At 36.7% G+C, this 27,610-nt stretch overlaps 1 protein-coding gene across 1 annotated transcript; it reads right to left on the bottom strand.

Moving 5' to 3' along the window:
* Positions 1-20,001: 20,001 nt before the first annotated feature.
* tmem174 (transmembrane protein 174) lies at positions 20,002-22,385 on the bottom strand. Its single transcript, XM_073814801.1, has 2 exons — positions 21,688-22,385; positions 20,002-20,122 (listed from the first exon to the last, which is right to left on the bottom strand). Exons 1-2 carry the CDS (start codon positions 22,383-22,385, stop codon positions 20,002-20,004), a joined length of 819 nt encoding a protein of 272 aa, XP_073670902.1.
* Positions 22,386-27,610: the final 5,225 nt, after the last annotated feature.

The raw sequence follows: 27,610 nt of genomic DNA, 5'->3' as shown, positions 1-27,610 counted from the left end.
CATTCCCAACCGTCTCATTTACAGTACTTTGATCTAACAACTGCAAACAGGTCTGACACGACTACCAAGAGAAAATGACAGGTGGGTGGGTCTGTGTGTTTCCCACTCTCTCTTTGTTGGTGGTAAAGCAGAACCTCCCAAATAGCTCAAAAGACTAGTGTGACTGGGAAGGAAAGATTCATATCTTTTCAATAAAAAGGCCGGGGTTTATTGCTCTGTGTGCGCATGGCCATGTGCATATATTTATCACAATTCTAGAAACTGATGGGGTGTTATGATTAATGATGTGGTGGATGAAAAGCATCCTGCATATACATCAGTCACTAAGCATTTGTACACAAACACACACAGTTAAGAAACAGTGAGCGTTGGTGGTCCTTCAGTTACACAGTAATAGCTGCAATAGCATATAGAGCGATACCACTGACGGAGGGTCCTTGTTACACATCGTTTATGACGTGTGCCATGTGACGTCTATGAGAAACACATGTGCTCCGGTCAATGGGACAAAAAAATATGACAGCTCAAATCACATGTGGCAATTTTCAATTAAGTGCAACGTAGCCAAGCATGTACCGGCATTGGCTGGATTTTTTCTGTTTCTATCTCTACATGCACATCAATTGAACGTACTGCATACAGTAGCTCAGTTTATCAATAGTACAAATCAATATGTAAGCCATAATGACCCATGCACACTAACTATAAAAATCCAAGAGGCAAAGAGGCATACAAAGCAGACAAATCAGCTTGAAGTATTTTCCTGTACTTATTTTTGTATATTTTTATTGCAAACTGCTCTTTTTTATCACAAAGAAAAGATCTGCACTGGAACATTTGGCTATTAATCTCTATTAAACCACACTGTGAGGACCACACACGCACAATTTGTCCCTATGGAGATGACCGACTGCCATACTGACCACTTTTGGAGTCCCTTAATCATAGCGCACAATATAATTTATTAGAGATGCTCCCACACCCTGACTTTTACTACTAGTTTTTTAGAGAGAAAGAGAGAGCGAGAGAGACTGAGAATACACACAAACAAACACACAAACTTTTTTTCAAATCACACAAACAAAATATACTAACTAATTAGCTTGTGCATCATCAAAATGTATTAATCATCTTAAATATATATATTTCAACACCACATTAAAACATTTAGCGACTAATTTTAAATTGAAATGGAAAAACATTTGAATTGCTCAGCCTAAAGACGTGCAGAGCCTGGCGAGACATTATTTCCACTGGTTAATGTAAATGACAGATAAACTAAAGAATGTCTGATTCACTCTGGGTCTTGTTAGATGACAAGCTGTGTATCAGACAGGGTTTGTTTTGAGAGGTTTGTGAAGTAAAGCAAACATCTTTAATTCTTTAAAAAGTTCATAATAAAAACATACTGTAGCAATGATCCTCCACTTCCACCGGCAATCTCTGCTAATGGACTAAAAAGAAATAATAAAAATAATCTAATAAAATGTGTGTAATTCACTCAAAAATAATAAATTACTGTCACCAAACAAATGCTGCTATTTTTCTATAAATAACAAAAATGAAAAATAATATAGCTTATATATTTTTCAAAATATTTCCAAGTTATGTCTTTTTCATATAGAGACACAAAAGAATTTTGATAAATGATGGTAACCACACAGTTTAAAGTTGACTTCCAATCAGGAAAAAGAAATATGGAAGTAATGGGTATGGTCAACTGCATGGCATCATTTCTCAAAATATCTTCTTTTGTGTTCATCAGAATAAAGTAATTCATACAGGTTTAGAACAACAAGAGGATAAGTAAATTATGACATAATTTTCATTTTTGGGTGAACTATCCCTTTGAGGCTGGTAGGCGCCCCCTTCAGGAAAACCCCTATGGTTTGTAACAGCATTTTTAGCCAGAGCATGAACTGTGACGTCAGCAGCCAGGTATAATATTTTGCTTAACTTTTTTAGAAAGTGGTCTTCATATTGTAGGACCTTTACACTGTAGACACTTGAAACATTCGAGTACTAACTCAGTAGAATGTGGGACTTTAGCAGATATTAAGCAGTCTATAATCTAATGGTAGTTAGGCAACTTATAATCAGTGTTGGGCAAGTTACTTCCAAAGTGTAATACATTATATATTACAAATTACTGTCATTTGAAAGTAATTAGTTACATTACAATATTACTAACTATGAACTGTAATGAGTTACACTACTTTTGCGTTACTTTTGAGCTACTTTCATCAAAATAACAGAAGTATGACTAGGCATTATAAAATGTTAAAATGTAGTTTATTGATGCTTATAAATCTAGAAGTTACGTGTTGGCCCTCGAGCTTTGAATAGGCACAGTGAAGACTTATGGCAAAAAACAGTAACAATGACTGTCAGAGTCATAAACATGGAAAAATGATCTGGTAAAAGTCTGGTAAATGATGGTAGACATACCAAACACAATAAAGCTAGAGCCCACTATAATGCAACCTATAGACTAATAACATGGCAAGACACGCAACCTCTTTTAATTTCTATTCTTTAATTCACTTTTAATTCTGATTCACAGCACAAACCTGGCATGCACTGTGTTGACACAAAGTGCTATTGGAGGATTAGGCCTCAAGGAATACAGCTCATTTCAGTACAATATAAGGATTACATGTAGACTAACATATAAAACATAGACAAACAGAGAAACACTGCTTTTTGCCAAACAATGAATATAGGCTCCCATACAAAGGCTGGTAAAAACTTTAACCAGTGATGTTTAAATGTACTATTTAAATAACCATGTTTAAGTTTACATTAATGTTATGTTGTAGTTTAGGTTGCTGTTTGTAATAAAACTGTAGTTAGCATAGGAATAGCCTAGCAATCTAATTTGTATATGGACTGTAACCATAGCAACGTTAGCTTACCTTGTGCTGGTGTGGTGAAATGGATTTAACTGGCAAGATTTCTAAAAGTCTCTTTACTTCTGAGGTTCAAGCAGCATGGGAGACCGATAGAAACTTTCTGTTGCTTTTACTTAGTGCTCTCATTCGCAGAATTTTGCGTATGCGGCGCTACCGGACCTGATTGCGACCACTTTAGTCAATGCTAATACAGCCGCGGATTTCCCAGATTCGGCTCTTTAAGAAACGCGTCAAATACAAAATTAAAGTAAAAATGAACATGCTGCATACAGCACCTGGAAACAGACATACACTGCGTCCCAAACCGCCTACTTCCATACTATAGTAGGCAAAGAGTACGAGAAGTAGTGCTTTTCGCCTACTATATATTATGGAAGTATGCTGTTTGGGACGCAGCCATTACTATTTTACCCGCAGATTTTTCCTGTGTGGATGCTGGTCGCGCGCATTGGTCAAAAATAAAAAAATTAAAATAACACGTCTATTTTTGAAATGCATTGTTGTAACGCGCTCGTTACTAAGACTGTAACGAGTAAAATATTACCAACATTTTATTAGTAATGCGTTATATTACTGCGTTACAGCAAAAACTAATATATTACTGTAATATATTATATTTTGTAATGCGTTACTCCCAACACTGCTTATAATTAGTAAAATGTCTATGTAGACTATCAAAATAAAGTTTTACATTTAAGCATCTATTTAATTGAGGATAGGTTGATTATATTATATTTGTATATTATATTATATTTTATACCACAAGGCGGTTAAATTATTTCTATAAACGCACAGCTGAGCTGTCAAATGTCTTAAAATAAAAACCAGAGCAATGTCTAGCAACGTGGTATAGACCGTTTCAGCAGTAACAACATAAACAAGCCGCTGTCGCGGTCCGCACCTAACTTCCGGTAAACTCCGCTAATAATAAATAACAACAAATTCTTTAAACATAGTTTATTTATATAACAAGCAAACAAAACAACACATAGATTACCTAGGAAACCAAAACATTTGTTATTTTCGACGAGGCATTTGTTCAAGAGATCAGTTTAGCAACTAGTCAGACCATTAAAAACGAAACCGGAAGTAAGGTTCGAATCCAGACGTGTATCACGTGCGTCCGATGAAACCATCTATATAAGCGGAATGAATTATTTGAAAATAATGCACTTTGAAATTATTTTCAAATAATTCAGCAGCTCGCCGTCCTTTATTCTTTACATATTACATTACATTATATTATATTATATTATATTATATTATATTATATTATATTACATTACATTATAACCCATTGTTGTGTCAATATACATTTTCGGGGTAAATTTAACCCAATTAGCTATATTCGCCCCTTTTTGCCCCAGAGTTGGGTTAAAAACAACCCAGCATTCTTTTGAGTGTATTATATTATATTATATTATATATTAAAACCCATTGTTGGATCAAATAAATACATGTTCGGGGTTAATTTACCCCAACGCCTAGGTTCGTCCCTTTTTGACCCATGAACATTGGGTTGAAAACAATCCAGCATTCCATTCTATTCTATTCTATTCTATTCTATTCTATTCTTTTGACGTGCCATTAAATCATAGGCATTAGCGTTCGTTTACCTTAACTGCATAAATATAAGACGTATAGTCTATTGGTGTGACTTGGCCGCGTGTCCAGAAGCAAATAAATGTGCGCTCTCTCGCAGTAACATTTGTAGTGAAATGAATTGACGTGCAAACAGGCAGCCCGGGTTCGTCGGAAATATATGGATCTGCCAAGAGACTTCTGAGGGCAGACCAAGAGAAATGTTTTCACTCTAGTTGAGCTCATAGGATTTGGTTTGTGTTCGCGCGGAGGCGACGGAGTTCACAGAGCGCTTATTAGTGAAGGAGAGTCAGGAGAGCCACACCGTCATTTATCATGCGACCAGTCAGCGGCCAACACTAACGAGCTCTGCCAATGAAAGAGAAATACCGTCAGATTAATTATTCATTTTGAGCCATGAGAATAACCCCCCACCATTCTTTTTCTGCCTGCCTTTCCTCATCTGTTTGTTTTGCAGAGGTACCTTTTCTGGTCGTACGTACCTCTCATATACATCCTTGCTTAACCCACATCGTTTATTGTGCAAATACAATTTCAAAGTTATTATGTAATTAAAATCATGTTTCACTGCTTGAAACTTCAAAGGAGAGGCCTTGTTTCCGTGGACATAGTTTGCCGCTGATGTAATAATTTCCCTTGGAAATTTAAAATAAACACATTAGGCCCCAGGAATTCAAAACTTGTCTCATGGTATAAGTCACGAGCTCCTTGATTGGCGCGAGTGACGGACGCCACGAAGCGGCTGCTTGGCGAAACAAACCGTCCGGATCGTAAAAGAGAGGGCCGTGTACTTCTATTCAGTGTAAATGATACAGCTTAGAGTCTGGGCAATGGTTACCTATGTTTATTAACACCATTTCTTCACACTAGTCCTTACTAGCTTCTCCTTTTCTTTATCATCTTCCTGTCTCTCCATGCTTGGTGGTCTTACGATCTGCCTGACCTCAGCCATGTGTTTTCACTTTCTCCTCTGATCTCGCCTCCGTGACCAGCGGGAAACGAAATACAAATTGAATGGTAACCATTCACAGACCCGTTCCATCACGTCGACGTTCAGGTCACTTTATCTTTCCCTTTGAGGGGAGACTACAATAAGAGATAGCCCTTGATGTTGTGTAATTCCTCCTGAAGAACCTCATCCCATTTTAATTTTGTCTAGTGAAAAGTTTATTTTTCCTTATCTTTAAACGAGATCGAAATGAAACGTTTAGGTTGAGGTGGATAATAAAAATAACTGTTTATATTAATAATGTGGATAATAAATATCTGTTCACTGCTTGGGCTGTTTTACTATTCTCTCAGTAGGCTTATACTGCGGATGGCCATGTAGCTTGTTAAATTACCATTTATGAAAATGGATCATGCTGGTCCAGTGAGGTGAACTTTTATTTTTGCTTTTCTGGGTGGTTATTTTTTTAAGTGTCTAAATCCCCATCCCCGTTCGATCTCGATGGTGCCCCGCGCTGGACAACGTGGACGCTTGCCGGTGGCAGGTTGTGTTTGTTCAGCTTTTATTGAGATGTGGTTTGAAGAAGTTAAAAAGAGTCCTTTTGTTGTTTTTAGGCTTGATGTTTTCTCTGGAGTGTGTCCACGAGCTTTCTTCGTTCTTCATGTTGAAAGTCTTTACTCGGAGGGAAAATCCACGGCTTTTGGACTTCATAAAAAGAGGAAAAATCTCATCTCTCGGGATAACTTATAATACTAGACAAAATCGTACTACACAAACTAGTTTGTTAAAAAAATATATATAAAAAAAATACAACTTCGAGACATACGCACGACGTTTTATAGCCTACCAAACCATATTTTTGTAATCATAAAGTTCTTTGTAATTTAGAAGCTCAATTATTTTCTATCTGCTACCTATTACGCATTATTATTATTTAAAAAGGGCACCTGCTGTGCATTAATGCTCTAGGTATTTTTCTTCGTGCACGTTTTCGCCTCTAAATCATTCTTGTAAACTCTGATTCGTTTACTTAGCCTGGATTTCATTGCGGCGTTTTGCACGGTTTACATCTTTTTGGTTTATTAGCCCTTGGGGTTACTTTGCCTAAACAAGACCTGAATACTTTGGCTTTAGGTTTCATGGATTTTCACTCAGCTCCTTGAATGCTGTTCAAAAGGGTGTCAGGGTTTATGGTATGCATTTGCAAAGCGTTACGGTTGTTAGATGGAAAATATTCACTGAAACAAGTATATAATCAATCAATGTTAGCAACAGAACATGTAACATTATTATTATGATTATTATTACTATTACTATTATTATATTTACTATTTACTTTTTACATGTAGGCTATAGAAATTGACTTCATGTTTATGTTTTCACATAAAAACATTATTTAAACACGTACTTGAAATATGTATGTATTTTTTTATATATTCCCAAGTACATTCTATCAGCCAATTTAATGCAATATTGTTATAGTAAATTAAATTGGAATTTTTAAACCATTAAATATTTAATGAATTTGATAACTTAAGTTTGAAACCGATATAGATCTATATTATTCTTTCTCAGCATAGAAAATAAATTAAGTAGCCTATTAATTCTACACGTATTATTTTCTTGCGGTTTGCACAAATAAATAAGTAGACCAGTGTAGAAGGCACGTGTTAACCGTTTAACACAAAAAAACTCTCTCCCTTATAACTCTTTATTAACATTATTCATCTTATGACAAAAACACTCTTTTCATGCTAAACATATTAAAAATGTGTAAAAGTTTGGACCACATTGTTTTATCATAATCATTGTTAAAATTATCACTAATTAGAGTGTGGACCATTGCTTTATCATAATGATAATACAATAAATAAGAGTGTGGACCATTGTTTTATCACAATCATTGATCAAATTATGACTAATAAGAGTGTGGAGTATTGCTTTATCATAATGATTGATGGAAGTTCAAATTGATGACAAGGCATTTTATTATTTCAAAAAGATAGGAGGGAAACCTATGTTTCTATTGGGTGTGGTCAAACAGCTGTGAGGTTTTGACTGAGAAGGTGGGGGGCTTTCTCTCAATTCCAACACACATTAATAATGAGCTGCAGCAGAAATTACCTCCATTTGCTTTGGACCCTGAAGCATAAAAACTGTGGTCATCACAGGTGTCAAAGCAAATTTAGCTCTCAGTCACTCAAAAAATGGCCCATTCTTATTTTATAGGTTTCCCTATATGGCAGAAAACGAAAGGACATTTTTTATAGTTTCACAAATGATGATTAATAATTACATTAAGTTGAAACTATTAAAGATAAACAGGAAGTGGCAGCATTATACAAAATAAAATGTTAATATTTATACTGACCAAACTGCCAGACATCTTCTTTCCAAAAACAGCTGGACATAACAACATGCTTATCTAAAGTGAAGAACTCTGGTTCAGGGGAAACAGAATTTGATTAAAAGCAAAGACTACAGTTTAAGACAGACATCTGCTTAGGGTGGGAAAATGTGTGAGACACATGCTGATTTGCCTCTGTGTGTCAATGAAGATAAGTGTTTCATCAATTTATGAGGTGCTGAGCTTTTTTATCAGATTTTACCGATCTGATTTACAGTGCAAAACTGAATCAAAGATTTTCATAGTCACAAATGCCTACAATGTTTTTATAAAAGTCTGCTGTATGTCTCTTTTTTACCTTTTGTAGCTACACTATATTGCTCGTAATCATAGAAGAACCGTTTTTAGTGCCATATAGCACCGGTGAAGCACCAGTGAAGCACCTGTGTAGAACCAAATAGGAGCCATATAGCACCACATATGGTTCTATAGCAATATATGGTTCTACACAGGTGCTTCACCGGTGCTGTATGGCACTAAAAACGGTTCTTATATGATTACGAGCAAGGAACCACTTTTGGTGCTATATAGCACCGTTTTTTTTTTTTTAGAGTGTAATATAATAGTAATTTAATCATCATGTTTCAGCTTTTTATGGTTTTATATAAGGAATTTAGCAGTGAAGCTGATAAGAAACAATGCTGACAAAAGGTTTTCTGCAAACCTCATCATTCTCCACATCAAGTTTATGTGCACCCTAATCATTTTGCCAATACTATTTTTCTAATTATCTAGAAAATATATCCATGCCATCCAGCAAATACAATTCCAGTTACTGTATTAAATATGAACATCTGCTTGGCCAACTCAACACACTGCTCTTCATTTCAATACACTCTTTCTCTCTCTTGCTGGCCTGTCCTAAACCGAATGGAGCCAAACAGCTTGTGTGTAATTGGTTTGTAAATCTTTTTCTTTATCTATTTAAACATTTGATAGATTTGTGGAAAGAAATTTATCTTGGTTAACCATCACCCAGTAAATATTTTCTTTATTAACGTCTAAGATTGCCTGTGCTTGCAGCAGTCTTTTTCTTGCAACTGTTCTTTTGTTTTAATGTGTGTTTGTGAACCAATTATGGTTTATAGTCTAACAGTTTATAGTTCAGACTGGTAATTTAAAAACAATTTTTACGATTGGCACTGAACTATATTTTACCTGAGGAAATACTCTGAGCAACCACAGTTTCAGTGTTTAGATTGAAGCCAAGACCATCAAAGACCAGCTTCTCCCATTACGGAAGCCAGCAGCATTCCTTATGAACAATTGGAAACCCCTAGAGAAAAAAAAGAGGAACTTTTTGGGGAGGATTGCCATCATTTATGGTATCTGCAAAATGATAATAGTTTGCTTGGTAACATGCTGTCACCTCTTACCTGTTTCACCTGTCAAATATTGTGTTGTGTTTGAATGCCCAACATATACACCTGCCCAAAACATATGATATATCGCCATGTTACCCTACTACGTTATTAATGTGTTTGAAATTCTGTAACAGATTGAGTTGAGTTTTTTAATATTGTGCCTTGCTGATCATAATATTGTTTTATGTACAACACACATGTTTGGCCCAGTGTTTTCTGTGCACTAGTACCATGTAGGTACCATCAAAAATCCTGGAGAAAGTTGTTAATTCTCTACCTATATCTTTTAAACACGAATACAAATAGTTGTAAACAATCACTCAGAAATGTGCAGTAAACATGAGATGGATATAACTTACTTGTAGCTTGTTGTAGTCGCAACACGTACCACATGGCTTTTTTTAAACATACGGGTGCATGTTTCACCGTGGTTGAATACAGACCCAGCGTAACACCACTGATACAGATGGGCTGCCACCCATTTCCTGATGAATGGTGATTTTAATTACGCTTCTCTCACCACATCCTTAGTTTCTTAATGTCCTAAAAGAGACAAGACAACTTTTTATATGCTGATGTTGCGCCGGCTATATCCGAAATTAATTAACATCGTCGTAGCTCAATCGTTCCAAGAGGTTGCTTATTCATGAAAAACAAATTCGGGTAATAGCGCTCAACACACTGCAGAGGGCGCGCGCCCAATCGTTCTTCTTTTTTGCTAACGGAGCTTAAACGAATCGTGCACGGGGTCTTGTGACGCAATCGATATGTTTTCTAATGACTTTTAACGCGATTTTTAGGGTGATTCCGGTCGAAGCAGATTTTAGATTTAGGTTTTCAAGTTTGAAAATAAACAAACCAGCCAGTAGTGGGCGTGATAATAAAATAATTATGGTGTATCTGAAGATGGTGTACAGATGGTATTTGAACGCTTAATATTATTATAAAATTAATTCTTTACAAATTCTTAAAGAAAACATACTATGCAGGGCCTGGTAAGCCATCTAAAAATACAGAATGCAAGCTATTTATATAAAGAACATACAATTAAAATTGTTATTTAATAAACCGCTTTGGTTTTTCTTTCTTTCTTTCTTTCTTTCTTTCTTTCTTTCTTTCTTTCTTTCTTTCTTTCTTTCTTTCTTTCTTTCTTTCTTTCTTTCTTTCTTCACATACAGATACAGTAATACTGTAAGCGGTCCAGTCCACCGCTGAACTAGCCCACCTGGCAGTTCATGACCACCTATCAAGTCCTCAACAACCTCACCAGTATTATATCTTATCTGAAGTCATGTAAAAGCTTACTGTAGTTCCTCCCTTGCAATTACTTTGGGTTTTTATAACAGTCTATCAGTGGATATAATCTACATTCCCAATTACAAATCCACACACAAAGGAAGAGGAACAACAATGCAATAAATCTGATATCCTTGGACATGTTCCATGCATAAATAAAGGAGGAAATCTACTAAACAGATTTGATTTATTGATCTGCTTTTTTGCTGCCTTTTGCTTTTTTAAATGGCTTCTTTGAAGTTTAGTCCTGTACATATAACACCATATAAGGATTATGCCTATTCTCTCTTTTTTTTTTTTTTTTTTTTTGGAGTGTATAAAGCATGAAAGCAATTCTATGTGTTTTTGGGAAAGTCTATGTGTGCAATTTTTATGTCATCATTCTCCCCATCACATTTCAGATGCACACCAACTGACACTTGACCACATATCACGAAGTGGTTAATGTTTGAAAAATGTTATATGTGAGAAGATTAAGAAAGAAGTGAATAAGAAAGAGAGTGTGAGAGAGACAAACAGAGAAAGAGAGAGAGAACAGACCTTCTCATTCAAAGCAATGCAAATGTAACCCAAGATGAAGGCTGACTAAACACTGAGCCCAGGTGGCTAATGGGAGACCAGGATGACCAAATGACCACCATCATAGTGGGTCCATTCTGATGACTTTCTCTCTCTCTCACTCCCAGTGACTCGCTCTCACTCCATCTCTCCATCTGCTAGGTATTACACCCGTCAGCTCTTCTGTTTGTCCAAGCAAGACTCGGATGGGTGGTCTTCAGATAACAGAACGCCAGGGGCCTCCCGTGTCACCAAATTACCCAGCCCCCTGTGTTTTTCCTTCGCTTCTTTTAAAACCCTGCAAGACTTTGCTGCAAGACTGGAGTGGACAGTGGACCCAACATCTCTCAATCCACTATCACACAAAGCCCCCAAATGCACAAATGTTGTACGGTACACCGTATCATTGTACAGATTGTTGCTGATTCTACCTTTTGCATCCTTTGAATTTAAGCCATGTAAAGAATTTGACAGTTTGCTCACGGTCAGCAGGTGGCAAGCACAGACATCCTTCCTCCAAACCAGGAGGGGGCGTTAGAGCTCATTCTGTATGGGTCCTCATCATCCATAAACAGTTTATATACATATAATATAAATAGTATAAATACAATACAGCGCAATAGGAAATTCATCTTGCCTGAAACATCGAGTGACAGCATGACAAGAGAAGCTTCATTTTATTTGTATATGCACATAGACTTGTAAAGAGCACAAGGTCTGAGCTGCTGTAATCTCTGAACTGTGTGCTTAATGAAGAGAAAGGGTCAGTGTTGAGAGGTCAGACTTATGCCTGGGAGTGTGTGAGGGTGGCATCATTGAGGTGGAGCTTGGAGGTGACACATGCTGTCCTCACCCCTCCATATAGGTCACAGGCCAGCTTCTTTATTGGAGCTTTACTGACACACTTTTGTCTTCCATAACCGTAACATCAGGCTCTTCCTCTTCTGAGGTACAATTTTTTTTTATAACATATCACAACGCATGTCTTTTTTAATATAAGATGAAGCTATATCTGTTAAAAATTTTTTTTTTACAATTTTTCAGAATGCAGAAGTTGTGTACACACACATCAACATATTTATGACAGGAGGGTAGGGCAGATGGAGAGAGAGAGACATTTACTCTAAGTGTGGAGGGCGTGCTGGAGCACAGGCAATTCAAATGTCACACAAGTGGGTGGTGCGAGCTTGAGGCGAGACTAAAAAAAGATGGGGTCAGTCTGTTTAAACAACTTTCAGTGGGTCATTAGTTGCAGGTGGAAGGAATAAATGACAGCATACTCTTCGCTGTTATTTTTTTCTTCTTCTTCTCATCATATTCCTCTTCCTTTCCACAGTTCTTTTCTTCAGAAATGCATGGAGAAAAGAACATTGTTGGTAACTATTTGGGACCACCAAGGAGAGGGTCTCTCTCTCTCTTTCTGTTGGCTATGCATGAGGATCCACAATTGACTTTAGCATGTAAATCAGTTATTCCTGTGTTTTCTACATCTATGGTGCGTATGGTGCATCTATTCATGGTGCATATGTACAGATGACTTCTGTGTCGCTTTTTCAATCCAAAGTTTTAGGTAGATGTGTTGACTGGATCAAATGAATTTAACACATTAAACATGTTTTAATCATTTCAAAAGTTACACATATATAATTGAAAACAATATATTGATCTTTAATGACTTATTTATATGTGTGATTTGTTTTTCTTACAGCTAATATAAAATATGGAGAAAAATTCTATATGCAAACACTTTAATTAAATCTGCTAGCTCAAAATCCAGTTAACAAACCACACTTTATTTTAGTTTATTGCTCATTGACATCAATAAAATCTACAGATCTGACAGTTGACATGTTTAAATTATGGATTACTCGCATGTATCTTATAGTTTAATGTATGTCTCTTAGGGGCAGACTAAAATGCATGTTTGAGCTGCCTTAATACAAAAAACCTGACATTTCTTCACTTATATTAGTGACATTATTTTGTAGCACAGCAGTATTGTTTATTTTTTAAGGTATGTTTGTAAAACTACTTAAATATCCTAAGGCCTAGTCCTAGATTCATCTAAACCTTGTCTGGGAAACAGCCACTTATAGTTTATAGTCTTAATTTTTGCAGGATTATATGCAGGATTATACACAATGTAAAATTGCCTGGTTTGTGTGTATTTCAAGTGCTTGCTGTAGCCAATCCAGTAGACAATCCGGTATGTATTTTAACAATATTCATAACCACAAATGGTGGCTTGTCATACCACAAAAGGTCTGTCATATTATGTTGACTGATTTTTGGCACAGCTTTTATCCCAAGGCTAATAGCTGCTTATTTAAATGTAAAACGTAGCATTTCCCTATCAAAATGTACATCTGATGTCATCATTTGCAGGATAATGGGGTGGGACAACGGAAGGGATAGAGCGATGAGCAGAAGGGCTGAAGGTGACTAACCCGCTACAACTCCAGTAGTGCAGTTTATAGCTGAAGTTTCTTTTAAAGCCTTGTAAATATAAAGACCCGCCATCAACACATAATCTCTTATGTAAAAGGCCTGCCATCAACACATATAATCTCTTAGCTGAGCCCATTGAAAGCCAGGGCTTTGGGGTTAATTCACCCATCGCTCTGTGTTTGAATCAACTCCAGACTCGCATTGAGATGAAAGCCCGAGAGTCCCACGGACGAGCTGCACCATGGGGCCCAGTGGGCCTCTTCAACGAGGCCGGATTACTGCTTGTTGGTCTGGCTGGGACCTCCATCAGGACAGGGAAACTGAAAAGAAAAACAATAATTAGAGATAATTGCTTGTGTCCAAACATGAACATTAAAGCCCCCTGCCTCCCACCTTTCTATCTCTCTCCCTCTCTTTTCCTCTTTGACCCCAATACCCCCGCCCCCCGTATCTCCCAGTCTCTCTTTTTTTTGGTAGTATATCGGGTGCAAAGAGAAAAACACACCCCTGTTTTGACAGCTGGGCAGGCGAACATAATTTGTGACAGCTGAACTGAAACGTCTTTAAACAAGAAGGAAAAAGAGAAAAGGGGGGTTCGGGTGAGAGACACTGAGTGGCAGTGGAGGGAAAATGAAGAAGGAATTGAGATTAAAACGAGTTATTGATACATCAGCGAGGAGACAAAAACATGAATCGAATATACATTTATATTAAGAAGAAAAGAAGAAAACTGGTAAATGGAAAACAGTGAAAAGAGAAAACAAAAATCTGAACTGATCCAGGCAGGAAATATTTAACATCACAAGCCAAAGCATCCGAAAGAGTGAGATATTTTCACTCAAACGGCTCGCTCAAACATGGTGTCATGCAAAGTTTGACACATTGGGTTAATTTGCTGCTCAGCAACTGTGACCCCTGAACTTCAAGGTCCGAGGAGGTCAAACTGAACCCAGAATGAGGCAGCCAAAATCATGTCAGTCTGAGGGAGCAGTGTCAAAGGTCACTGCAGAGATCTCAGGGTATATGGGCCAAAACAAGGACCATATGTGAATAGATACACATTTGAAACCAAAATAACCCCTTATTTTCCATCCCCTCTAACCCTTCTGTAGGCACATACAGACGGACCCACCGCAGACACGCTGCATCCAAATTGAATTAAGTCATAAATATAAGTGCTACATTGACGTTAGAAAGGCATTGACGGAACATTGGCCGACTGCCCTGTTAAACTGACAGTGACAGAAGTTTTCCCTGAAGAAAAATACTAATGCAAACAATGGAATACGTTTTCAAAATATCCGCACTCCCAGCACTGCTTCTGTTTACATTTACTCACCAAATCTATTCCAGTCTAAGAACGTGGATGAATTAAGAGAGAGAGAGAAAGAGAGAAGAGGAGGGGATTAAACCACCAAATGCACCTCTGGCCGTTCTGTAAGAAATGCCAGGCTTGTTAGATTTTCACAGGGAAATATTTCATGAAAGTTTTATGGAAGTTAGATCAGTTGACATATTGCAGCCTGCCAGATGTATGATCCCCCTCTGATAGAACAACTTTTCATTTTCTCCACATGCTTTTTCTCTCACCGTCTCACACAAATACACATACATGAGTGTTGAGATCAGATGCACGCCATTCATTACAAACACCAGGCTCATAAATCTAGTTAAGTAATTCGGGGTAACATCATTGCTGGCACGTTGCGTTCCTCAAACTACTGTACCTGCAGTGAAATCATCTGGACCAGCAATGTGAGGACTACCAGTTTTACATCAATGTTTTCCAAAGCTTATCTCTTTAATTTTGAAGAGTGGGAATCTTACTGATGGTGTGTGGACTGAAGGGTCTTTTTCCAGACAGCAGTCAAACATCTGCAAAGACCATCTGGGCCAGTGAGCTTCATTATGTCTATATCTGTTTTATTGAAGACGAGGACATGATTTCTCGATCAGATACATTAGTACTACTGCACCACAGCTTTGAATGGCAGAACATATGTGCGATTATGTACGGTTCGTGAGGTTTATTGCATTGTCTGTTACTTTATGACATTTATTAAGGTGTAATGAATCGGACTCTGGAGGGCCATTTTTCTGACCAATACAACGTTGCTTTGCATGGGTGAACTTTCGATGAAGAATCTGAGGACAGCTTTGACTTCTTTCCAGGACCAGAAGTGAAATGGATCTTGAAAGTTTGGCACCACTTTTAAACCTACGAGATTTATGCCTCCTAACCACAAATGGCTTTTTCTTACTAATTGTTTTCTGAGAACACATTGAATTGAGAAAGAAATTTTTATTACTTTTAAACAGCGACATTTTTCCATTCCAAGCCGCTTTTTTCCGACCCAGCGGTTAATAATCCAATTTGTGATTCATATTTCTAAATCTGACGGACCATATCAGTTTCTCAATCGGAATCGGTGAAACACCTGCTTAGATTCTAAAGCCAGAACATAAAAAACCAGACGTGGGAGGTATTAAAGTTGTGGAGAGGAGGGCATATCTGCTCCAGAAAACACAGATATGAGTCAATGTCTTTCTCAGGCTATGGAGAGCAACTGGCGGCCAGAGTGAATAAGACTTGAATGGGGGCCCGGGGACCGTTGATAGATTTGCCATCAGATCTTGTTAAGGCCCTCACACACACATCAAACCGGCTGCACACAGTAAACATACATTTATCTCAGCACTCCCAGCTTCCATTCTCTTCTTCCCCAGTGATCATTGTGTTAGGAAAATGGGGGAAAAATATCCAATGATGTGTGTGTTGGGGGACACTTGTCTCAATAGCAGCCATCCTGTTTCAGAAGCGTAATGTAAATGATCTGTTGTGCGCACGGATGTGTTTATAAACGTATAGTGTTTACATGTGTGTGTGTTTAAGACTGTATGTAAATGAGCTTTAAAAGTCTGCAGTGTCTGTGAATCATTTCCCGTTTGCCATATTGATCTCATCATCCTGGAGTTTTACTGTCAGATGCGCCCCAAACACAATGTGTGTGTCTGGGTTCACTCGTATGGTAATGTATAGGACTGCTCATGTGTATGCCAGCCATTCGTACAATGAATCTATAACAGCGAGCGTGCACATCATTAGTGCATAAGCTTAAACCCGCAACAGCACAGGGTTTGAGTGCTTTAACCTGTATATAGTAATAATAAGGATTGTGTGAGTGATGCTCGCTCTATCTGGGTGGCAGTACCTCTAGAGGGGTGGCTGGCTCTGCAAGCAACATGAACAGCGGGTGGATAATTTGGATTTGATTGGTTTCACATGTTTTTCATAAACAACAAAGCTCTCTCCCTCCAGTTCGCTCGCTGTGTTGCACTGAAAACATGGAATCCATTTGTCCCCTTTTACCCTCCTTGCTATTTAGCATTACTGAGCAGCATGTCACGTGTTGAACAGACCACCAGTGCGATGGGCATCCAGGTTATAGTGACGGACTGTGATGCCAGTGAAGTGGCATTTAAGTCACTTCCCACGGAGTTGTAACACTGGGATTTACCCATTCGTTCTGCATGCTTCAGGATGACATCACTCATCCCATGGAAAAATAAACCAACTTTGAAAGTTCAGATGAAATCTATTTAGATTTGGTGTTGTTATAAATTAGAATATTTTTTTTTTTGAGCAGTGCTTTAGGATTTAGGATACTAACTTTAGAGATATTTCTGAATAATACATATGTTGTGTATACAGTGTCACTTTAAAATATGAAGTGAGCTTTAAAGATAATCTAGCAAATATTTAATCATTGCACTGCCTATTTTTCAATTCAAATGTCTTATAAAATATAGTTGGAATACTTCAACACAGGCTTGTGGGACATCTCAAAGATATGTTACCTTCAAATATCAACCCATGAAAGCAGATTAGTTTTAGACTTTAACCTTATACCTCCAGATCTTTTCATACAAATTATGTATTCTTCTGGATTGTAAAAACTGTTTTCTAGACGAGAGGTAATTGGAGATATATAAAATAGATATAAATAATACAGCAGGTTGGTGGGGTTATTATCTGGTTGCCATTTCTACATCATTATGCAGGCAAACATCATGTTTCTCGATTGATGGCCATTCAAAAATATTCCTTTTTTTTTCTAACAAAATTAAGGTTTTGCAAACAACCTATAAATCACAAAAATTATTTTTGAACAGTAGTTTAAATTTTTTCCAATTCTGCTTAATATCTGCTGGACTTAAAATCAGTTTTCCCCCCATCTGACGGCGCTATAATATTTTCAAGCACATTGATGCGATTTGACAAAGTGCATTATCATTTTGATGCAGGCCCAATTCTGAGTTCACATATGTTATATTTCAGCTATTAGAGACAGTTCAAGTTCACATGAAAACTGAAATCCACTTCAAGCAGCGAGTTTGGAGATCCTTTTATCAGTTTAGTATTTGTTTAGATGTTTGTTTAATAGCAAGCAGTTATACTCCAAGTAAGGTGAGCTACTGTACAGTCCCTGTGAAGGTGTGAGTTGGTTACATACTGTACTTAACTGAGAAGGCAACCTACAGTATGGAGAAACACTTTTAATGTATCCACTTCCCTTCCCTCTCGGTTCATCTGGACACGTTCAGATGTTAGGCGTGTTCGGCAATAAATAAAGCGGAGCTCTCCAATATTGAGCTTTGTCGGCCACCCGCGTTTTTTATTGCGCAGTGAAATTAATGACATTCACATTGCACTGGGTAGGCCTATAAAAAGGCGCAATTCAAATGCTGGCACTTGTTTAAAACAGGGCTATGGAGAAACTTGCACTTGACGATTCTTTTTGGAGGTCATATTAATTGTTAAAACCCAGAAATAATACCATGAATAACCTATTGGAGACTGAATAAAAATGTTTATTCGTTAAAATTAAGCAGAAAATTCAGCAGAAGAACAGGGTTTTTTATTTTAATGTTAATACAATTAATAAAATGTTTGACAATAATACAAGCGATTAATCACAAAAGGAGCTACATTTTAGTGTGAAAGGGGAAACATGTCATTACTTTAAAAACTTGAATTAAGCAGTTTATGTCACATCTAAAGTAAAACACATGAACTTAAACGGAAACTTGTTTTCTTAATCTTTTAAAATAATGATGGGTGTCATTTGCAATTTATAAGCAAAATGTAATCTCGTAATTTATGAAAGCGCTAATTTACAGCAAATTAAAATTGCATTTCTGCTAGATAATTAGAAAATTTAAATAAGTTTATAGTCCGAGAAATCAAAATTGCCATGCAATATGCAAATAAACTAATGTTTTAACTGAACATAGAAAAGCAAAAAAAGTACAATTAGATTTTAGTGTTAAAATAATTTTAGAGTACCGTTTAGACTAAGGGAAAAGTAGATTTATGTTTGCTTTGAATTATTATTATTTTTCTAATTTACGTAAGGGAAACAATTTATAATGCTAACGAATTCGTGGTGATTTCATTAATTCATGAAGATAAATTAATGAATTCATTAAGAATATTAGAATTAATAGTTAAATGAGAAAAAATATATTGTGACATATTAAGGACTAAATAAAAAGGCTCAATTTTTACAAAGTCAATTACAAAAAAAATAAAAACAAATAATTAAAATGTTTAGAGTTTTGGAACAAATTGCATCAGCATTAACAGCTTAAATTTAAGAAGATTTAACCAAATTCGAATTTTCGATTTGACACATAAAAAGAAATGATAAGTTATGCAGATTTTTTTATGACATAATAGCATATCAACTGTATTGTAAAAGATTTTACATAATAGCATAATAGCATATTAACATATTTCTATTTGTGACAGATTTATATTATGACGTCAGTTTCCATTTGTTGCACACAAGAAACGTAAGCTATAGAACAGCTCATTCATGGTCTCACCTATTCAGAAAGTTAACAGACTAGTTACTAGTGAACTTATGTTTTTTTGAAACAAGGCATAAGGAATTCAAAAACGAAAATATATTTAAATTATTAAAAAAAATAGTAGAACGTTCACAGACGTCCTCATTCTGCCCTCATGTGGCCCTCACGCGACGCTCGCCTGTGTCATAAACAGCAGGGGTTTTCAAACTTTTAATGGCAGTGAACCAGGGAACCCTTTTTAAAAAAATATATATCCATTTATCTATTTTGTATATAGAAACATTTAAACTGTGTTAGATAAATAGTAACTGTGATATTATAAAGACAGCAAATTGTTTGCAAACTTAAATAGTTTTCTGGAGACCCCTTAGATTGTGGGGGACCCCAGTTTAAAAACCCCTGATATCCAGTACACTTGTAAATAAGAAGAAATTATCACACACTTTCACATTATTTGCTGAACTGGAAAAAACAACTGGAAACATTATTTGAGCTATATTTTAGGACTTAAACGGTAACATGCTGTTCCCTTTTACAAATCAAATACTTAAAACTGAAAAGATTTTCAGATATATGTTTTTAAATGATTTATTAGTTAGGAGCAAGAATCACTTGAGGAGGTGGCAAAAGTTGCTCATATGCAGGTGGAGAGGAGGAGTTGTCTGCTGTGATCACTTTCTTATCTTCCTCTTCCATTGAGCAGCTGCAATTCCTGTAAAAAAACAATGAATTGCAAACAATGACAAAAATGTACATTGCTTAACTGTTGTTAGCATTTTCTGTGAATTTTAATATGAGTTTTTGTATTTAAATAAACTTTGGTTTGAAAATAATGAGGGTCATGAAATTCTCCTCACTGTTTCCTCATCACATTCCCATTAATACAAATTATCTGATTACATATTAGCACATACATTTACATTTAAGAAATAAACAAATGCTTCTCTCCAAAGCGACTCAAACCAAAAGAGGTTTGCAAAACAAACCCAAACAACAGTGCAGTAAGATTTAAATAAACAATTACTAAAAGATGTAATATGATTATGCATGGCAGTTTTTGTTACTATAGCTCACTTGGTAGAGCATTGTGTTAGCAACGCAAAGGTTGTGGGTTTGATCCCCATTGGAACACAAATACTGATTTAATGCACTGTAAGCCATTTATTGCCAAATGCATAAATGTCAATGTAAATGTAATGCAATTTACTGTATGACTCCATTAGAAACACATTAAAGGGGACATTTCACAAGACTTTTTAAAGATGTCAAATAAATCTTTGGTGTCACCAGAGTATGTAAATGGTGTTTTAGCTTAATATATCATATAGATAATTTATTATAGCATGTTAAAACTGCTGTGTAGGTGTGAGCAAAATGTCCCGTTTTGGGGTGTGTCCTTTAAAATGCAGCTAATCTGTGCACTAAATGCTGTGCCGTGATTTGATTAAGGCAGATTAAGGGGTGGTATTATCCCCTTTCTGACATCACAAGGGGAGCCAGATTTCAATGACCTATTTTTTTTTCACATGCTTGAAAAGAATGGTTTACCAAAACTAAGTTACTGGGTTGTCATTTTTTTTTAAATGTAGGTGATAGAAGCACAAAATCTGACTATAATTTGGTCCCCAGGCTTCTATCAATCTAGAAAATGTGAAAAAGATCACCGAGTAACTTGGTTTTGAACCATTCCCTGCAATCACATGAAAAAATAGGTAGTTGAAATTTGGCTCTCCTTATGATGTCATAAGGAGCTCTTATTACAATAATACCGCCCCTTAATCTGCACTATCCAATCACGGCACAGCCATTAAGTGATCAACAAACCACCATCATTGTGATCAATGTTTGCACTTCATCCGCTCATTTGCATTTTAAAGGACACACCCAAAAATCCAAATTTTTGCTTAGGCTTACAAAGGGGCAATTTTAACATGCTATAATAAATTATTTATATGGTATATTGAGCTAAAACTTCACATATGTCATATGTACTCTTGGGATGTCAAAGATTTATTTAACATCTTAAAAAAGTCTTGTGACATGACCCCTTTAAAAAGTGAGATTTTCATGACGTCCCCTTTAAAAGAAAAAAATGGGTCAAAAATTGGCCAAGCTGTCCCTGTGGTCAGTACTTTAAAAAAAGATGCTAATATTACTAATATGCACTCTTTGGTACCAATATGTAGACTGAAACCACTGTAATTGTCACATTATACTCTAACTCTATACATCCAAATCGGTCTGTAACCAGTTTTTATCATTACACTTCCTTCATACCTGCTTTCCCTTTGTTCCACTGTGGAGCTGTCAAATTCACCAGAAGCAGCAAGGTTCTCCTTGGGAAACACACTGTAATACTGTGGCGGGGGGCTCACTGAAAATGCCAGCGGCCGGTGACCAGAATGCAAACCATCAGCAGGGACCTGACTTAAAGAGGCATACGGTGGTGGGATGTACTGGACTACCGTGGCCCTGTGGAAGGTAATGGGTTGATGAAGTCCAGTGAAGACAAACGACGTTCCCGACAGGGGCGGCAGAGGGTCTATTTCACATGTCCTTTCCCCATCATTCTGTTTACAGGACTGGCAGATGAGCATTCGGAATTTGCAGATGCTTATGAGCACAAACATACCTCCAACTGACAGCAGTATGGGTCCCAGCAACTGTGTCCATTCATAGCTTTGGTTGACATTGTACTTTGTCCAACCCATGGCTGTGAATGTCATGCCAACTAGGGTCAAGAAAGCTCCAGAGAATAGCAACGTGGCACCAGCTTTGTCTCCATCTGACACCTGACTGTCTGTGCCGCACGGTTCCCGGCTGCGCATCACAGGCACATGGCTGGAATTGGGGTTGATGTTCGAGATGGCATTGCAGACAGAAGCTATGGCATCACTTTGAACTGGAGAGTTTACCCCATGATTCCAACTTTCTGCGATGCTCATCCAAAGATCTTGAAAGCCGTAACGTGTCATCTTGCCAGCAACACAATATTTTCATATGGTGGGTGAAGGATGTGCTAATGCAGGTCTTTTTCCATTCAGGTTTAGAAAACTCTAAAAATAAACCTTTAAAATCACTGATTAGCGAAGATTAGTTAACAGGTAACAGATCAATTCTGATATGACTGAAACAAGAACAACTATGATAGCAATCATCGTATGTCTGTGAGCACTGAAATGTGACAATGAATATAATGTTGTGTGTGGTAAATTGGCAGCTCTAAAGACTGAAACGATGAATGATAAACACTAACATTAACTAAATGCATTATATGGAGTGGCATTAACAGGATTGGCATAAAAGCAGACAACAATATCTGCCTTTAGACTGTGGACTTAGTATCTATTGTGAAGCCCTCGTTAATGTGTTACCAAAATCAAATGCAAATGTTTTATAGTGTTTTTGATTATTAACTGGATTATCTTTGCTATTTACAACTTTACATGATCAACAAATACAGATATGTGCAGTATTTACAGAATATGCCTCAAAATACAAAAATAAAGAGATCCTCCTCATACAATCTGTTCACCCTGGCAATTCGATTTCAAACTACGATACGCTTTTCTTTCTAAAGTTATGTCATTGTTATTATATACATAAACAGAACGAAATTACAGTAAGCTTTGCATGTAAGATCATGAAGTAATTTTACACATATGCTAGCAATGTCACTCAGTGAGCCTCACGGAAAACACAATTTTTCATCAGTTTTACTCTTCCATATTTCTCTCTGAAGTCTTAATAGAGTAAAATATTAACCTTTCATTGAGACCTCTGCATGACTGATCAAATTTGAACTAAGATTCACCAAAAACACAAACTGTTACTTTTAGAAAAATGATCAAAAAATGGCCCCTAATACTGTATACCAATTTGGTACCAATATTATCCAACTATGGAATTAATGCTTTTTTTGTTGTTTAAAGCACATTTCCACATACAGACCAGATTGCTGGTCAAATTGTAAGGATATTCAGTGTTATATTTATGTTGTGGCATAACACCTTCGTATCTTATACTGTATGCTAAAGAAAACACATACAAAATGTATAGGTTTGCTTGTCTCCATTAGTTATAATTAACAAAAGTATTCCTAACATTAAGTTATTTTCAACTCAGCATTGGAAAGGGACGACCCTTTGTTTCAATTCAAAATGCTGGGTTGTCTTAACCCATTGTTAGTCAACTATAATCACTTTCTGAGTTAATTTAACCCTACAGCTGGGCTCGTCCCTTTTTGACCCAACGCTGGGTTGAAAATAAGCCAGCAATTTTTTAGAGTGTATAATTTATTAGGCAAACTTTATTCTAAAACAGAAAAGTACGCCTACAGAAAAACATATTTGTACATCAGTCAGCTACTCGCTGCTGTGGGATAAAAATGTCTAACGCCCCTGGAACCAAAAAGAAAACAAAAACGAGACTACCACAACAAAACTGAAGTACATTAATTGCCAATGCAATGCAACAGACACACGAGTTAGACACAAGACACCACCCTTTACAAAACTCAACCTCACTAAATATTGAAACATCTTAAAATAATTTATGAACATTCAGTTTACAAACTTAAGAGGTTACATTTGTACACAATTTGCTCTTGTTTATTTCTTTTTTATCTACATTATTCTTTTTAAGTTAACACATAAATCATATGAATTATAATACAGTTACACAAATAATCTATTTAAATATAATTAACTTCTAATTTAATTAACTTATAGGGATAGTTCACCCCAAAGTGAAAATTTTGTCATCATTTACTCACTCTCATGTTGTTACAAACCTGTATAAATTTCTTTGTTCTGATGAACACGAAGGAAGATATTATGAGGAATGTTCGTAATCAAATTGTTTATGAGCCCAATTTACTTCCATATTATTCTTTATTCTTATATAGAAGTTAAAGGAATATTCCATTTTCTTAAAAGAAAAATCTAGATAATTTACTGACCACCATGTCATCCAAAATGTTGATGTCTTTCTTTGTTCAGTCGAGAAGAAATTATGTTTTTTGAGGAAAACATTGCAGGATTTACTCATTTTAATGGACTTTAATAGAGTCCAACATTTAATACTTAACTCAACACTTAACAGTTTTTTTCAACGGAGTTTCAAAGGACTATAAACGATCCCAAACGAGGCATAAGGGTCTTATCTAGCGAAACGATTGTCATTTTTGACAAGAAAAATAAAAAATATCCACTTTAAACCACAACTTCTCATCTAGATCTGGTCCTGATGCGCCAGCGTGACCCCACGCAATACGTCATGACGTCAAGAGGTCACAGAGGACGAACGCAAAACTCCGCCCCAGTGTTTACAAGTGTGTTGAAAGAGGACCGTTCCTACGTTGTTGTATGTCAACTGATACTAATTAATGTCTTTGTGTCAGTTTATTGTTTACAATGGTCCACAAATGTGCATTTCATGTATGTAACACGTGACCTTCCTATGTCACTACGCATTTACGTTAGGTCGCGCTGGACCGGACCTAGACAAAAAGTTGTGGTTTAAAAAAGCATATTTTTTATTTTTCTTTAAAAAGAAACTCAGTTGAAAAAAACTGTTAAGTGTTGAGTTAAGTATTAAATGTTGGGCTCTATTAAAGTCCATTAAAATGAGAAAAATCCTGCAATGTTTTCCTCAAAAAACATAATTTCTTCTTGACTGAACAAAGAAAGACATTAACATTTTTTATGACATGGTGGTGAGTAAATTATCTGGATTTTTCTTTTAAGAAAATTTTATATTCCTTTAATGGGGCTCACGAATGGTTTTGTTACAAACTTTTCTCAAAATATCTTCATTCGTGGTCATCAGAACAAAAAAATTTATACAGGTTTGTAACAACATGAGAGTGACTAAATGACAGAATTTAAATTTTTGGGTGAACTATCCCCAGCTAAAAATCAGCTTCATTTTCAAATTAGATTGGAAGAAGTTGGGTGTTCAAAATACTTGTCTTTATGCAGCTGAGACCTGAGGTTTCTGGGACAATTCTGCTTCAATTCCAGTTGACACAGGATGAGTCGTGGAGTTTTACCTCTAATGAGTTTTGAGCCAGCACTGGGACTGTATTTCTTGCAGCATCTGGGCCATATTTGCAGGTGAAATGAAGTGTTTTGCAGAATTAATTTCATATTTGATTTTGTCCGCACACACGGTGCGAATCACACAAAGGTGCCAATCATTTTTGGGTTTTTTATAAAACAAGACACTTTGAAATTAAATCATTTACAACTGACTCATACTGATTTACAGTTTAATAATGATTGAAGGATTGTGGGTTGTGATGAATTCCTCTAACTCTTTGTGAGACTGAAGGTCAAGCCGTGTGCCAGAACCATCCTGTGCTGGAGTTTTTGTTTGAATTCTCTTCACAAAGTTAAAGAGAGGACACCTGAGAGACATTACGGAAGAGAATAGATTCCAGCAGAAGAATGTTTAAAATCGGCTCAGATTTTGGGCTTGACACACTCTTTCAATTAAGCCGAGTCCAAATATTTATGAGGAGAACATTTCCTCTCTCTCTTTGTGATCATAATGTGTGCAGTATGCATGTGAATAACAAATGTGTGTACTGGTATGTGTGCGTGTAGGGTAGAGAGGAGATTATTTGATATCCAAGCTTAAATATCGTCAGTGTCAATGCTTTAGATGATCCATCTTTCTTTGTTATTTTTCTATGAATTGAATTGACAAAACAAAAGCGCAGTAATGTCTTCATAAGACTCTGCACTCTGGATTAATTATTGTCTCAAGACATCTAAGAGTTCTGATAGAGGATCAAATTCCACACAACAATCTCTCAGTGGTGGACAGACCTTATGGTCACTGACAGCTCGTTGCTTTATTCACAGACAGCTTCAAATGATCATTTACCCTATTAAATAATTAAATATGTGCAACTATATCACAAAAATTTCTCACTCTTGACATTCCCTTGTGTCCTAAATTTCCCTATCTCCCCCTCCTGTCACAGGTTCATGTGGCGAGCTCCATTATGCAAATGTTTTGGCTGCGCGCTACGTAGCACGAGCGACTACATCCTCCAATGGCCGTCCTTCAAGCGTAAGAAAGGGCCTTAATGTCTTTCCGTTGCACACATGACCCCCCCTCGCTCTGACCAGCCCTTTCATCTCAGCGCTTTAGCGCGTGTTGCATCACGACAGTTGTGTACATCTTTCACAACCAATCAGAAAAAAAGCAACTCAACCCATTTGTTTCCACCAATGTGACGTTGCAGCATCATTTATTCAATTCAAAATTCTAATCAAGGACAATTGGAATAATACTTTAAGGGGGTTTCCCGGGCAGGGTTTGGCTAATCCAGGACTAGGCTTTATTTATATAAGGTCATTTAAGACATTTTTACAAACACACCTTACAAAAAACACTACAGGTGAAAAAAAATAATATATGTTCAAATTAGTCAGGAACAGGTTTTTTTATTTTTATTTAAGCAAGTCAAACATGCATTAGGGACTAGGATAAGCCCTGTCTGGGAAAACACCCCTAAATGTGCCAGGTGAGCAAATAAAATCTTTCTGTTGTCATTAAATCCATCACTAACCCAGAAATGTAGATGACAAACCTAAAATAAGGTGATATCATATACAGTTGCCTTTTACATTTATACATCTGGGAGACCCTTTTATCGGAAGAGACTTACAGTGTATGTATGCTTTCTGGGAATCAAGCCCATGATTTTATCTTTGCTAATGCAATGTTCTCCCAGTTGAGCTAAAGGAACTAAAGAAATGATTAACAAATGATATGCGACAAACTTTGGTACAGGACACACAGCCTTATTATTGTTATGTGTTTTGATGCAGGCATTGTTACCTCATCTTTGGCAGGAAGACAGTATAGTAGGACACTGTGGGGGCTGCACCACAGGAGTTAAGATGTCGCCATCTTCCATCGCAGCCCCGGCCTTGTGACAAATTGCCCATGACGTGACTCCGCTTGCCAGGCACGAAAGGCTCTCATTGTCCTGCATCACCCAATCCCTCCATTCTGCTTCTCTCTCTCTCTCATTGGTCCAACCTTTCACTACTCTGATCTCTCATCTACCAGTTCTCTCTGTGGAGGCTGAGTTTGACGCATCCATTCCCCAATCTGATGCCTTTGAACCGTTGTTAAGAGTGACATATGGTGCTTTTTCATTGCATAGTATCCCACTGTTTGG

The sequence above is a fragment of the Paramisgurnus dabryanus genome, chromosome 5, assembly GCF_030506205.2.
Source record: "Paramisgurnus dabryanus chromosome 5, PD_genome_1.1, whole genome shotgun sequence".
Classification (NCBI taxonomy): Eukaryota; Metazoa; Chordata; class Actinopteri; order Cypriniformes; family Cobitidae; genus Paramisgurnus; species Paramisgurnus dabryanus.
Note: the sequence above shows the minus strand (reverse complement) of the source record. Positions and strands in the feature narration are given on the sequence as shown.

Bases quoted from the DNA above. Each gene is read 5' to 3' on its own strand.
- tmem174 (XM_073814801.1), bottom strand. From the start codon at position 22,385: ATGACACGTTACGGCTTTCAAGATCTTTGGATGAGCATCGCAGAAAGT. The intron at 20,123-21,687 runs GTATGAAGGAAG...GTTTTTTTACAG, and splicing joins GTGGAACAAAGGGAAAGCAG to GAATTGCAGCTGCTCAATGG.